Source organism: Paroedura picta, chromosome 1, assembly GCF_049243985.1.
Source record: "Paroedura picta isolate Pp20150507F chromosome 1, Ppicta_v3.0, whole genome shotgun sequence".
Lineage (NCBI taxonomy): Eukaryota > Metazoa > Chordata > Lepidosauria > Squamata > Gekkonidae > Paroedura > Paroedura picta.
Window position 1 is genome coordinate 117,743,473 of NC_135369.1, and position 14,972 is coordinate 117,758,444.

The window sequence follows — 14,972 nt, forward strand, 5'->3', positions numbered from 1 at the left end:
CTTCCACCCCTGCCCCATCCCCTTTCATGCCACCTACCTGCCTGCCTGCCTGCCTTCCTCCCAGAATTCAATTCCTTCCTTCCTTCCTTCCTTCCTTCCTTCCTTCCTTCCTTCCTTCCTTCCTTCCTTCCTTCCTTCCTTCCTTCCTTCCTTCCTTCCTTCCTTCCTTCCTCAATTTCTCTCTCCTTTTTGCCTCTCTCTCTCCCCCCTTTCTCTCCCTCCCTCTCTCTTTCTTTCTTTCTTGCTTGCTTGCTTCCTTCCTTCCTTCCTTCCTTCCTTCCTTCCTTCCTTCCTTAGAATCATAGAATCATAGAGTTGGAAGGGGCCATACAGGCCATCTAGTCCAACCCCCTGCTCAACGCAGGACTAGCCCTAAGCATCCTAAAGCATCCAAGAAAAGTGTGTATCCAACCTTTGCTTGAAGACTTCCAGTGAGGGGGAGCTCACCACCTCCTTAGGCAGCCTATTCCACTGCTGAACTACTCTGACTGTGAAAAACTTTTTCCTGATATCTAGCCTATATCGTTGTACTTGAAGTTTAAACCCATTACTGCATGTCCTCTCCTCTGCAGCCAACCGAAACAGCATCCTGCCCTCCTCCAAGTGACAACCTTTCAAATACTTAAAGAGGGCTATCATGTCCCCTCTCAGCCTCCTTTTCTCCAGGCTGAACATTCCCAAGTCCCTCAACCTATCTTCATAGGGCTTGGTCCCTTGGTTCCTTCTATCCATCCACCCACCCCGCTAGTGCCCACTGTATTTTTTGTACAGCGGGCTTAATTTCAAGTACAAAATATAAATTGGTAGTGAGCAAAATGTCATAATGATCATTATACATATGGCATATACAAAATTATTCCATGAATAATCTTGTATTTTAAAGACAGTGTGTCTAATGCAGTTCCAAGGCAGCCAGATTAGTTTCCATCAGTAGCATCATGTCTCTCCAGACCTGCCTTGATTAGTAACACCTTCTGAAGAACTGGGCCATAATGCTTTGGCAGTAACAATCTGGTGTTTTCAGTGTTCTCAGGAAAGGTGGCAAAGAACTCCCAGTAATGGAGTGTGGATTCTTTCTGATATTTTTTTCCTAGCAGGCTGAATTTCATTATTCTGACAGATTTCAAAGAGCTAAAGGCTGTAAATGAATGATGTTCCCCTATTTATAAGGCAATATTTGGAGCCTCTTAGTTCTTAGGCTTTTATTTCATAAACTGGACTTGGATTTTCTTGCTGTGTTCTTGGTGGATTCCAGTGAATGCCTACACTCTTTAGTGTAAAACAACCTATATATCTTAATGTGATGGTTTTGAATAAGATTATTCCTTTCTGAAATTTGAATGTTGTATGAAATACATTTTGATTACAGTGGAAGCCAGTTGCTTGATCTCTATCCAATATTCATTTTGATATGGTGTCCCATAATCTGGAATACTTTTTCAAACACTAGGAAATTTTAATGGCATTGGTGTTGTGCTGATTATATATATCTCCCCCCCTCCCAATCTGTTAAGTCACAGGGGCTCTTGGGCTAAAATGACATTTGCATGTTAACTGCTGCAAAAATGGTAGACTCTGATCCCTGCATGAAACAGATGCATTTGTATATGACCGTGATCACCAATGCCTGTAATTTGGCATTTTTGTAGTAAATAAATTATTCAAACCAATTTTATAGCCTGTAGGATTTCAGTGAATGTCTCTGTGTTGGGAGGGGGGTGAGGGAGGGATGAATTACATTTCTTTCCATATGTATATTAGTTTACACTGGTATCTCCACCCTCCCCAAGTTTTTCAGTTAACTTCCTGGGTGGTTTATAGCAGTTTGAAGAATTGGTAAAACAATGGGGTTTGATCAAAAATCAAAGTTTGAGGAAAGAGATGTGTTCTAGAATTGGCATGCTCCCCAGGTGTTCATGGGCCTAGTTAGGTACATTCCGCCCACTTTTGGATTGGTCCCTATCTCCATACAAATCAGCCCTTCATGTACCAAGGAATCATGGTACCCTGGAACATGTCTGATCCAAAATCCTTCTGGCAGTTAGAAGTACTTTCATCTTACTCCCCAAATTGAAAGGTATTGCTATTAGGGTTCCAGTTTATACATGCTTGGGTTTATTTTTTAAAAACATCATATTTAAACATGTCTCTGCAATCAGTGGATGACAGCAGACAACTTTTTTCCAATAATACTCTTGTCTTAGTTTTGTTAGGGTGTCTTCCAAAAAAATAGAAAATTGCATTGGTGAGAAAAAGGCTAGGAAAGTTACACCAAGGCATTTTTTCCCCATCAGGACAATGCATTCTTTGAGAGTAGCAAGATCTATATTATGAGAATCTAGTTAGGAAGCTATCCTATCCACCCTTCAGCTCTGTTGTTGCTCCTTCAGACTTCTTTTTGTTCCTAAAACTCGAAGAATATTTAAAGGGAACACAATCTGAATCTCTCAAGGGTGCCAAAACCGTTGTTTTGATGTGGTGTAAATCAAAGAGCACAGAATTCTTCAGGGAAGGATTAGAGAGTTGGAACCACTGCTTTCATAAGAGTATAGACCTAAATGGACAATATGTCAAGAAACAATAGCTTCACTTTTAATATTTTTGTTTAGTGAAGATCTCTATAATTTTATAGTAATGCATTTTTTGCTTACCCTCATACATTTATTTAATCACCTTGAACATCTCTTCTGCATTTTCTCAATTCCAAAGTATTTTTGTTTAATCAGTCTGTGGGCTGCAGCCATAATCAGTCACTCCCTCAAAATTGTTTACTTTAGATCCTCCAGGTACTTATCTATTAGCATATGTGAAGAGCAGGTTTCAATCAATTTCCTGTTTGACATGTGTGAACTTGGCAGTGGACTGCTAACAGCTGGTATACTAAACAGGCCAGGAATTCTATTAACATGGGGATGTCCAACCCATATGTGGCCCAGGTTTTGATATGTTTCAGGAAATTATAATGGGACACAATTGTTTGCAAATCAGAACTTGCTTTGTAAGGAGCTCTTCAGTCAGCTTTTTTAAACAAATATGTTTTGCTAAATTCTAAACTTGAAGAGTACTGAAGATTCAACAATTCAGCATTTTTATCCAGCAGAGAGAATCTCAGTGGATATTGTGAACCTCTGTCCAGATTTCATATCCAGAACTGGATGACTATAAAAATGTCAGATAAATTGTACATATTGCTTACCATCCTGGCTTAAGAAAACTTCTGCATGTTGTATTGTCATACTTCGCATGAAACTTAAACATGATACAGTGTTCAAAGTATAGTTAAGAAGTAGCACTGATTTGGAGATATTGTTTTAATTTTTCTATGATGCATGTGTCTTGAAACAGCTTATTTCAGATGATATGCTGATAGCTAAGTGAGGCATCAGGTAGTTTATTTATTTATTTTTATATTTATATAGTTATTAGTTAATTGTTTGGCAGGAAGCAAGGTGCCTGTGTTTTAGTACAGATGTGGTTACAGCCCCAATTTGGTAGACAGGCTAAAGCCCAGATGCTTTAAAAAGCTGAATTATGCTTTGTGTGATCTGATCATGGATCCCCAGCATAGTGTAAAGATTAGCCCTGAGATGGCCTTGTGAGGGAGGAGTCAAAAGCTTTCGAAGAACATGAGGGATTCAGAAGCAAGACAGAATGAACAGAGACCTTCCTTACCTTACTTCAGAGCTTTAAAAATGGCAGTCATGCTAAGATAATAGTATAATATCTAGTCTGTAATTAAGAAAGGATATGGTGGAGGCTTGCAGTGTGATCTTAGTTTGCTCTCAACATTTTTCTTGGATGCAGTGGAGGATGTGTTGCCATTGCTCTCACATTTTTACTTTGGGTTGAATGTGTAGGAGGATGTATTGCTAATTTGCTAATTTGCCCTTCATTGCAGGCATCTGAATCCCTCAGTGCTGGTCAGGGGTCACCTGTCCCCATGTAATGCTGTTTTTGGAGGCATTTTGGGCTGTAGCAGGTGTGAGCCACCAAGAAAGTCATGTTCCATTGCTGACAACAGCTTATGTATTTGGAAATGTTTGATTCAAGCCTTGGTCAAAGTACCATAGATCAGTAGTCCCCAACCTTTTTATCACTGGGGATCATTCAACGCTTGACGATTTTACTGAGGCCCGGTGGGGGGGGTAGTTTACTCCTCTACTCTCAACCACTACCCTAACGCTCTCTGGTCGCTACGGTAATGTTTAAACATCCCTTCAAAATAAGATACTGACACGCCACAACAATGAACATAAGGAACATTTTATTTTCATGGAAATTTTAACTCATGACAATGACAAATCAGTGGGAACCCTGAGCTTGTTTCTCTGCAATGAGATAGTCCCATCACTCCCTGATGGGAGACAATGACACCCAAAGTGTGCTGTAAAGAGCTGGGGGGGGGATGAAGTAAAGGTCCGGGGGGGGGGGAGAAGGCGTCCGTAGCGGCCCACCTCCAATTAGTCAACGGACCACATGTGGTCCGTGGCCCACAGGTTGGGGATCGCTACCATAGATCACATCTATCCAATGAATTAGGGTGTTTTTAAAATTAACTCCTTTCTGCTTCTTCTCTTTTAACATTTGCCCTGAACATGGGGGGGGAGGGGCTGCAGAGGAAGGGTATTGAGTTCCCCTTTTGAAATATGCAGGGTACGTAGTTCCTAGTTATTCTACCTACAGCATCTGATCATACAGCCTTAAGCATGGCACACTTCCTTGCATGTGTGGACTAAATACAGAATTTAAGCTGCCCTTGACTTCAGTAAGAGTATGTTGGCATCATTGCTTTGGTTTTTCATTTAATCATTTTTGCATGTACACATGTATTGAAAAGTGAGGTGCTAACCAAAGTGCGGTCTTGGCCCGGCATCAGATTTGCTCTTTGTAACTTTGCAAACATGTTGCAGATGAATTCAAAAGCTTTACTACTGTATCTTAGCTTCAGATTCATGCCGTCTTAGGAATGAGTTGTTAATTGGACTAATATCCTGCATGCTAAACCTATTAATGAGAATTAATGTGTGTGAGTTACAAAGTCCTAATTAACAAAAAGTAATGAATAAAATACTTTCAGCTCCACAAATAAAGGACCATTGCAGGAATACGTTGATGTTATAAAGTTAGAAATATTATGTCTATAATGTGATATGAATTTAATTACTCATTGAATTAAACACATTGATCTTTAGTGTACAGTTCATTTTTGGTACTATTTACTGCAGCAGTTTCTTGTTAAATCAACATTATAATCCTGCTTTCATTTCCCACCAGATGATGAAACATGCCTGGGATAATTATAAACGTTATGCTTGGGGATTAAATGAACTGAAACCCATATCAAAACAAGGACATTCAAGCAATTTATTTGGTGAGTAGTATGTGCTTTTGTACTTAATGACGAGCTGATCTACTGCTTTGAAATTGGAGATTACTTTGGAAGCTTGTGTGCTCTTAACCGGCTGTTTTGACATGTTTTCTTTAAATGGTTGAATGTAGAGAAAGCATCACCATTGTTATATAGCAGTTTTGTTCCCTAGTTATAGCGGCTACCGTGCCTTCAATACCAGTGATATGCTCTTGTATTATTGATTTTATCCCATGAATATATAATTCTACAAGGTCCTCAGGGTAGCATAATGTAAAACTTTATCATTTCACCTAAAGTAACATTATTTTGAGTGTTGAATTCACTGAAAAATTGGTGAACTTTAAAACTTTAATACTGGTACACGAAATTCTTATAGAAAAGATAAGTACAGAGTGCCCTCTAGCTTTGACAGTTAGACATTTTTAAGTCTGAAATTCTTCAGTTCTGTTATTTTCAGTTACCATACTTATTTCCAAATTGGATATGGCTTCTGATAGGGACCATTCTTAGAATCTGGTAGACCGTAAATGGTAGACCAGTTTTGAATCATTTTAAAAAACAAAACAATAAATCTAGCCGTTAATATGAAAGAGTTCAAGAGGTGACTTTTACTGGGGAGACATACTTTCCTACACTGATTGTCTTGTCACCTTAAACAAATATGTTTGCATAGATTCTTTTTTGTCATATTAGTAATCTGGGCAGAGTCTGCACTTACTTTGTTTATTCCATTGTCAATCCTGTTGAATTCAGATCGACTTGAACTCGGGTCTTCCTCTTCCCTCCCCCCTCCCCATTGAAACAGGAAAGTGTTCTGCACATGGTTAGTGTAGTTCAGGGAGGGGGGAGCCAAGCCTCTTTCTTTTCTTGAAAGGGGGGGAGCGGAGCCAAGCAGGGAGCCTCTTTCTTTTCTTGGAGGGGGGGAGAGGATCGAAGAAGGCAGAGGAGGGAAAAAATACAAGACCAACAGAAGTTGAGAGAAATTAGGGGCTTCTCCTTTAAGGCAAGTTTATCACATAGCCACCTTTGGCCAATCAGGGCATTTCTACCACGGAGGTTCAAAACAGCCTGCTTTCTCAATCAGGATTTGGAAAATATTGAGCATTAAAAGCACTCTAAGATATTGCACAATAAAGGTAGGGTCACTCCAGATAATTCTTCTTGCTGCAGAAGGAAAATTTAAATCTCCCAAAATCAAAACGGAAATCGCATTCTACACAGGAAACCCCTGTGTAGACGGCAGGGACTGAATTGACCTGGGATTGGAATAAAAGCTCCATGCAGTTTACACCCTGGTTTGGTTTCCAGTAAGAAAAGTGGACTATACATGAAAACAGTAACTTGTTTTTTCCTTCAGGGACTTTCTTTTTATAGTTATGATAGACTCTGCCATCTGCTTTTTTCCAGCCATTCAGAATGTTGAATTTATTAATATAAAACCAGTTGTATTTTGTCTTCTGTTTTGGAATTCTTAATTAAGTAGAAAAGAAGCTCTGTGCCTTTTTCTCTTCAATATCACCTATAGATAGAGAAGCCATGCTACCCCAAACAATGGGAGGTAGGGTTCTGCTGGATACTAGAAGCAAAACAGCCAAATTGACTGCCAAATGCAATGATGGTGGCACAGACACAGAAGGAATAAAAACAGACAAGAGAATGCACCATGTGATCAGATCACAAATAACTGGAATCTCAAATTACAAATCTGAAATTGCCAAGGTTCTTCTGTACACAGCGTTTTTTCAGCGCATTAGTGGTGATTTGAATGATGATTCACAGAGTGTTACCTTACTTTTAGAGTGCTTGTTCTCAGTCTTCAACCATGTCCGCTCTGACAAAGTGAGACGATGTGAAGCCTTCTGCCACTGCTGTTGAAAAAATCTTCAATTGAAAGCCTTGCAGGCTGCTGCACAGAAGAATCAAAATGTGCAGTGTCTGTGTGTGCATAATGATAGAAGACTTTGCTGAACTTTGTCACCAGAAATATATCTCTTTGATTAGCTTTTTGGTTGAGCTGTTAAATACAACTACTCAAAGAGACATCTAGGTGGTTGGCTTTCTCATTAGCAGCTCAGTTTTTTAAAACTACAGTCTGAAATGTCAAGGTTGGAAAAGAAATTTTAACTTTTCTCGGGGCCTTGCCCTCTTTGACTTTGGCCTATGTTAATCAGTACTCAGTTTTGGCAAGGGAAGCTTCAAGCAAACATTAGGTGCCACACCATGTTCCAACTGACTATGATTAGACTATATGACTATATGATTAGAAGATTCTGCATTCTGGTCTTTGTTTTTTTTGGTGAACACAGATCTGTTGTGTGATAACACCAAAATACTAGTAACACAACTACTAGTAATACTTACAACTAACAATTAAGGAGCAGAATCACTTTTATGGCCTAAATATTACTTGTGTTAAGCAACAATATATAGTTTTCTCTAGAAGAAGAAAAAATAGTTTTTTAACCTACTTTTCATTACCCAAAGGAGTTTCAAAGCATCTTACAATTTTCTTCTCTCCACTTCCCTGTGAGGTAGATGGGGTTGAGAGGGTTCTGACAGAACTGTTCTTAGAACAGTTCTTTTTTAAAGTTTTATTTGATTTTCTAGTTAATTACAGAATAGAAAAAGCAAGATATAAAATTAACGTTTACAACTACATTAAGAATTCATCCCAATGTCTTTGAAATTCCTCAGTTGATCCATGGTTTACAATAGCTGTTAGTTTAGCCATCACTGCCAGTTCCCTGATCTTTTCACACCAGGAATCTATCTGCAGCACCTGTTCTTGCTTCCGTCCAGCATCAATTGCCGCTGTTGTCTCATGACAGAAGAATTCTGCACTGACTTTAGATACACCTGTTGGCATAATACTCAATAACATATATTTTGATTGAAATGCAAATTTACATTTCAACATAATTTGTAGTTTAGTATGTACATTTATCCACATTTTTTTACCAATTTAAAATTCCACCACATATGAAAAAAGGATCCCATTGTTTCCTTGCATTTCCAGCATTTGCCATCTGTTTGATTAGACATTTTGCATAACCCTTTAGGAATCAGATACAATCTATAAAACATTTTATACCAACTTTCTTGTAAGATCTGACACTTGGTTGCTTTCACTGTTTTGCACCACAATGCTTCCCACTCTTCCATTCGTATTGATTCCCTAGAATTCTGCATCCACTTTATCATGCATTTCTTTACTTCTTCTGTCTCAGTTTCGTAAATAAGTAAAAGTCTGTAGATTCTGCCCAGAAGATGCAGGTTGTCTTGCATAATCATCTTTTCAAAATCAGTCTGTTCTCTTAAGCTTTGCTTGGAGTCTTTTAGCTGTTCTTTCAGCATCAATGTCCATTGCATATAGACAAACCAATTGGTTGTTTTTGCCTCCTGTTGAAATTGCTGCCAACTTCCTATTTTCCTTTGCTCATCCATTAAATCCTGAATGTGAAGTTCTATAGGTCTACCTTTTGATCTTCTTTGAGTAATTATTTTTAGCGGGGAAGGGCTGGGACTTATTCTGTCTTATTCTATCCAAACCTTGATAAGACTGTTCCTCCAAATTTGCTGTCATTCAAATTTTTTGCACATGGCCCTTTTTGCTTGATCACAATATTTTATGAAGCCACATCATGTGAGAACAGTTCTAACAGGACTGTAACTAGCCCAAGGTCAGCCAGCTAACTGCACGTGGAGGAGTGGGGAATCTAACGTGGTTCTCCAGATTAGAGGCTGCTGCTTTTAACCACTACACCAAGTTGACTTGCAGGTAAAGAAGAAGAGCTGGTTCTTATATGCTGCTTTTCTCTACCAGAAGGGTCTCATACAATCACCTTCCCTTTCCTCTCCCCACAACAGCCACCCTGTGAGGTAGGTGAGGCTGAGAGAGCTCTGATATCACTGAACAATCAGAACAGCTTTATCAGTGCTATGGAGAGCCCAAGGTCACCCAGCTGGCTGCATGTGGGGGAGCAAGGAATCAAACTCAGCTCACCAGATTAGAAGTCTGCATTCCTAAGCACTATACCAAGCTGGATAGCATAGTCTACTTGGTTTTCATTGTAACAAATGTTTTGGTGTTGTCAAGCATGAGATGGCTCAGGAAAAGCTGCATAAAGTACCACCCTAATACAATAGGGTAGATCATTTCTTCTAATTCTTAGAATCATAGAATAATAGAGTTGGAAGGGATCTCCTGAGACATCTAGTCCAACCTCCTGCACAATGCAGGAACTCACAACTACTAGCCCACCCATGATGACCCCAAAACTCTCCCAAATACAACCTGGCCTGGAGGAGATTCACCTACCATCCCACAGCGACCATTAGCCATTCCCTGGGTATGCAAGGAAGGGCCACACAAAACAAATACCGGCACATCCCTTCCAGTCCACCCACTCGCAATCTGCCTAAGTTTCTGTCAGATGTGTATCAGATGACTATCCAGCCTCTGCTTAAAAACTTCCAAAAGAGAACTCACCACCTCCCGAGGAAGCCTGTTCCACTGAGGAACCACTCTATGAGGAACTTCTTCCAGATATTTAGCCAAAAATTATTTTGAATTAATTTTAACACATTGATTCTGATCCGACCCTCTGAAGCAACAGAAAACAATTCTGCTCCATCTTCTATGACAGTCCTTCAAGTATTTGGACAGTTATCATATCACCTCTTAGTCATCTTCTTGCCAGGCTAAACAGATCAAGCTCCTTCAACCTTTCCTCATACAGCTTGGTCTCCAAATCCCTCACCATTTTTGTAGCCCTCCTCTGGACATGCTCCAGTTTCTCTACATCTTTCTTCAGTTGTGGTGCCCAAAACTGAACTCAGTAAACACATTTGAGACAGACCTGAACTACCCCTCACTGGAAGTCTTCAAGCAAAGGTTGGATACACACTTTTCTTGGATGCTTTAGGATGCTTAGGGCTAATCCTGCGTTGCGCAGGGGGTTGGACTAGATGGCCTGTATGGCCCCTTCCAACTCTATGATTCTATGATTCTATGATACCTCTTGCTGTGCTTCCCTTCAAATCTGCATCTCCCCTCTGAAAGCACTCCCATGGGTTCAGGGACGAAATAGCTTTTTCCTTTCAGCGGCTGGACAGCTTCATGTCTATCAAAGAGATATTGTGAAATAGCCTTTAGTAGCTGAGTTGTCCTTGCAGAGACATAAACAGTAGTTTTTTGTATTTATAGCTTCTGCTGATTTAATATGATAAACTCTTTTAAATCCAATAAAAGTTTCTTCTGGCAACCTAACCAATTCCAAGGCTTATTGGTAAATGAAATAAGTTTATCCTATTAGTGCCATGTTCATTTTAAATTAGATTATTTTGTTTTGTCCTCTAAATGATGTCAAATTGCATATTTCTCTTAGAGAATTTTGGAGAGGAATGTAGTATAAAATGATTAAAGGTCTGCAGGAAAAAATGAGGCTAGTGCTTTTCTAGGTATGTTATCAAAAAAAGAGAAGAAGTTTTCTTTTGTACATATTATGTTCAGAAACACAAAGCTTTCTAGCGGGTTTATCTTATGTTAGGATTGCCTTCTCTTCCATTTTATACTCACAACAACCCTATGAGGTATGTTAGGCTGAGATAAAGTGACTGGCCCAAGATCACCCAGAAAGCTTCCATGGCACACTAGAGTTCCAAACCTGGGTCTTCCCGATACTATAAACAGAAATTAAACCATGTAAAAAGGGAACTTCAATGCAAAAGCAAGCCAAACAAAGAAAAGAGCTGATGTTTTCAAAAATATTGAAAATTGTATCATTTTGAATTATTTTCTAAAGAAATATAAAGATGACATAAATCATTGAAACAAGTAGTGTAACAAAGATCTTAAAAGGGACATTGCACTTAATGAAGAATCATTACATCAAATGGTGTGCTAAAGCAAAGATTCATCCCAACAGTGTAACAGTTCTAGAAAAATCTTAAAGGAGACACAGCCATATTAGGTAACATACACAAACAAACTCTATAGAAAATTATTGCCACAAGAATAGCACAAACAATTATCATAACAATGATCTTAAAGGGACCACTGCTGTTAATGGAAAGATGACTTACTAAGATAAAAATTGACCCCAACAGTGTGATAAAAATGTATAAACCAAGCTGCTTGTCTAAATAAAGTGGCTTATCAATTGGATTAATCTGTGATTGTTGAAAAATATCACTGCAAAAAGGAAAAAGCTTCTGGAGAATGTCCAACTGAGGAGAAGTGGTTTTCCGTTGATTTATTTCTTATTTTGGATCTGTGTTCTAAAATGCTTGTCTGTAAAGTTGTAGTTGTCGTACCAATATACAGTTGTCGTACCAATATACAGGAACATTTTAAGGCATATACTCAAAATTTGGTTGAACAATTAGAAAAATGTTTGAAAACTACCCTTATATGACTAGCCGAATGGTAATATTTTTTTATTTATAAGCATAATGAGCACACTGAACATCCTCCACATCTTTAATGCCTGTGTCATGAACATCTTGTTTCAGATTCAAATCTACTAAAGAATCTTTCAAAGATCTAGTTCTTTCGAAGGCAAATAAAGGAGGAGATTCACAGCCATGAATTTTATATAACCATGCCAATGCTTGTTGATTTAATACTCATAACAGCCTTATATCTTAAAACACATACCAACCGGTTAGATTGTCACCTAGTATCCTGCAGTAAAAATTGATCTCCTATAGGGCTGGATAATTTCTTACGTCGAAGGTTGTAGACGAAGATTGTGACTCTGTTTCAAAGTCCTGCTATGTTGTAGAATTTATTCTCAAGCAGAAAAATCAGCCAAAAGGCAAATTATATCTCAAACTAGAATGTAAGCCCGCTGTAACCAAAATACAGTGGGCACTAGCAGCCCTCCTGGCAGCCCCCCCACCCCTGCCTACCTCCTCCCGACCCCCACCCCACCCCGCCCGTGGCAGGGTCCCCCTCCCAGCCAACACCCTGGCTTCAGTGCAGGGAAAGGAGCTGGACCTCTGCATCTCTGACGCTGCACCATCCAGCTCCTTTCCCTGCGCCGAAGCCCTCCCCCCCACCCGTCCCCTCCCCCGTGGCTCCCTGGTGTCAGTGTGGCCGTCGGAGCAGGCCGCCAACAGCGGGCCCGCTTGGAGGGCTGCGCCAAAGCCTCCACTGCCCAACCACCTCCCCCGTGACTCCCCGGTATCGGCGCAGGCCTCAGAGCTGCAAGGCCCCCACACAGAAGGCTCCGCTGCCCGGGCACCTACCTGTGGTGTTCCCGGCAGTTGAGGGAAGGTGGGGAACATTGTGAGGTGGGGGTGTGTGCATGGGTTAGGAGGCGCTGTGCACTTCCCGACTGGTCAGTCTGGTGGCAAGGGGCCAATTAGCAATGCTAAGAATGTCTGGATTTATGTCTAGCACTAATCAGTGTTTGTATTTTGTGCATCTTCCTTTTTAGTACCTTCATTATTTAGAATTTTCCTGTTTTACACCTTTATATGAACTACATATATTTCTGATTTTCAATAATAGTGTAATAGTGTTCATTTTTGGAGCACAGGACTGCCACCTGTGATCTAACTTTTGGTCCACACAAATGGGGACTGCTGTAATCATTTTATCAAAATTCATTATAATATTGGAAGACTATAAAAAGGTTGGTAGCGTATGGTTTCTAATGGTTTGTGCCTTTTGGTGGTAGGCTGGAAAATTCAGTGATTTGGACTGGAAAGCTTCCCTTGCATTTTAGTAGTCTGATATCTGTAGTACAATAAACTGTACCAGTTTCTCTTAGCAAGGTAGCACTCCTTAACAAGAGAATATGTGCTCAGTGTGCATTGATCTGGAGTTATGTTTTTTCTTTAATAAATTCAGAGTTGCCAAGAATTTTGCAGATTTTAAAGGGGGTGATCTGCAAACATCTAAAGGATTTGTTGATCCGGAGAAGTCAGCACGGATTTGTCTCGAACAAATCCTGTCACATCAACCTAGTTTTCTCCTTTGATCGAGAGATTAGATTACTAGTTCATGGAAACTCAGTTGATATTGTTTACCTGGATTTCAGTAAGACTTTTGACAAGGTTCTCCATGATGCTCTGATTGGTAAACTGGAGGACTGCAGGCTAGATTTTAAGATAGTTAGGTGGATAGGGAACTGGCTAGAAAACCGCACACAGAATAAGCTGTCAGTGGTATTTCACCAGATTGGAGGAAGGTGAGCAGTGGGGTACCACAGGGCTGAATATTGGGTCTGATACTTTTCAACATTTTTAACAATAATCTGGATGAGGGGGTGGAGGGACTACTAATTAAATTTGAAGATGACACCAATTTGGGAGGAGTAGCAAACACCATGATGGAAAATAGAGTTCAATGAGATCTGAACATGTTGGGAAACTGGGCAAATGAGAACAAGATGCATTTCTATAAGACTAAGTTAAGAGTTCTACATCTAGGCCACAAAAATGAGAAGCATACATACTGGATGGGAGATATACTTCTAGGTAGCAGTGTGTGAATGAGATCTAGGGGTACTTGTGGAAGCAATTCAGTGTCAAAGGTTGATTTTATGCTTCAGTACAATATTTTTAAAGTTCCAGTTCTTCAATAGCCACAGTATTATCTTTATTATACACTTCAGTGCATTTGTATACCTTAGATTCCTTCTTGTCTATACATGTTGATTCTCTATATGTTAAGGGAGACTGTTATTCTGTGTTCCATTGCTTTTTGCTTTTTATGAGACTAAAATTTTGTATACTTATTGTGGAATTCATATATTTGATAATACATATTTGATAATTATTTGATAATAATAATAATCTTCCATTACCATACTTGAATTTCAGTACTGGGATTGTGTTGCAATTATTTAAGGCTGCCAACTGATGTTTTACTTGCTTCCAAGCTAAAAACTGAGCATTTCAGGTCCTTCCAGGTTTTTTTGTTTTAACTTAAATTCGGTGTACCGAAATCTCTCCATGCAAACTGCATGATTTATCATAGAATCATAGAGTTGGAGGGTACCTCCAAGGTCATCTAGTCCAACCCCATGCACATTGTAGGAGTACATAACTACCTGCCCACCCACAGTGACCCCAATTTCATGCTCAAATGATCCCTCCACCAAAACTCTCCAGAATCCTGCCTGGCCTGGAGGAAACTCACCCACTATCCTACAGTGGCAATCAGCAATTCCCTGGTCCATTCCTCACAGGTTTATTGTAGCAGGAGTGTGGCAAATTGTAATCGCTACTAATATGCAGTTATGCACAACGTCGTACACAATCTGCCACACTCCTGAAACCGATCAGCAAAAAGCGCTTCGTTGTAGCGCTTCCAGGGAAATCCCAAAAAGTGGATTCACCCTCTGGAAAGCACTATACTCTTGCAAACAATCTGAAACAGTTTCGAAAAAGTTCTGTGCGTTACCATTGTTGCAGTTTCAGCAAAGTCCCTCCCCCTGGCTCTCTCCTCTGAACTTCCTGTGAAGCGATCGCCTTTTTTTTTTCTCGGAGCGAGCAGAGAGCAACAAACTGGCGAGCCTTCATTCACCCAGTGAGGCTTCTCCGGCTGCAGTCCCTCCACAGAGCTTTAAAGTCACCAAGCACCTCAAGT

The 14,972-nt window shown here is 39.9% G+C and overlaps 2 protein-coding genes across 16 annotated transcripts in view; one reads left to right on the plus strand and one right to left on the minus strand.

Moving 5' to 3' along the window:
• Nucleotides 1-7,658, minus strand: part of LOC143819312 (uncharacterized) — a 207,789-nt gene extending 200,131 nt beyond the window's left edge. For 13 of the 15 annotated variants that reach the window (XR_013224925.1, XR_013224916.1, XR_013224928.1 and 10 more), the window contains exon 1: nt 7,164-7,658. The gene's annotated coding sequence lies outside the window, so the exon portion shown is untranslated. Of the gene's footprint in view, nt 1-6,089; nt 6,283-7,163 lie in introns of all 15 variants that reach the window. The other 2 variants (XR_013224927.1, XR_013224920.1) reach the window with 1 other exon arrangement.
• Nucleotides 1-14,972, plus strand: part of MAN1A1 (mannosidase alpha class 1A member 1) — an 85,367-nt gene that overhangs the window by 8,464 nt on the left and 61,931 nt on the right. The window contains exon 2 of the mRNA XM_077300784.1: nt 5,275-5,371. Coding sequence (XP_077156899.1) covers nt 5,275-5,371 — 97 coding nt within the window. The remainder of the gene's footprint in view (nt 1-5,274; nt 5,372-14,972) is intronic.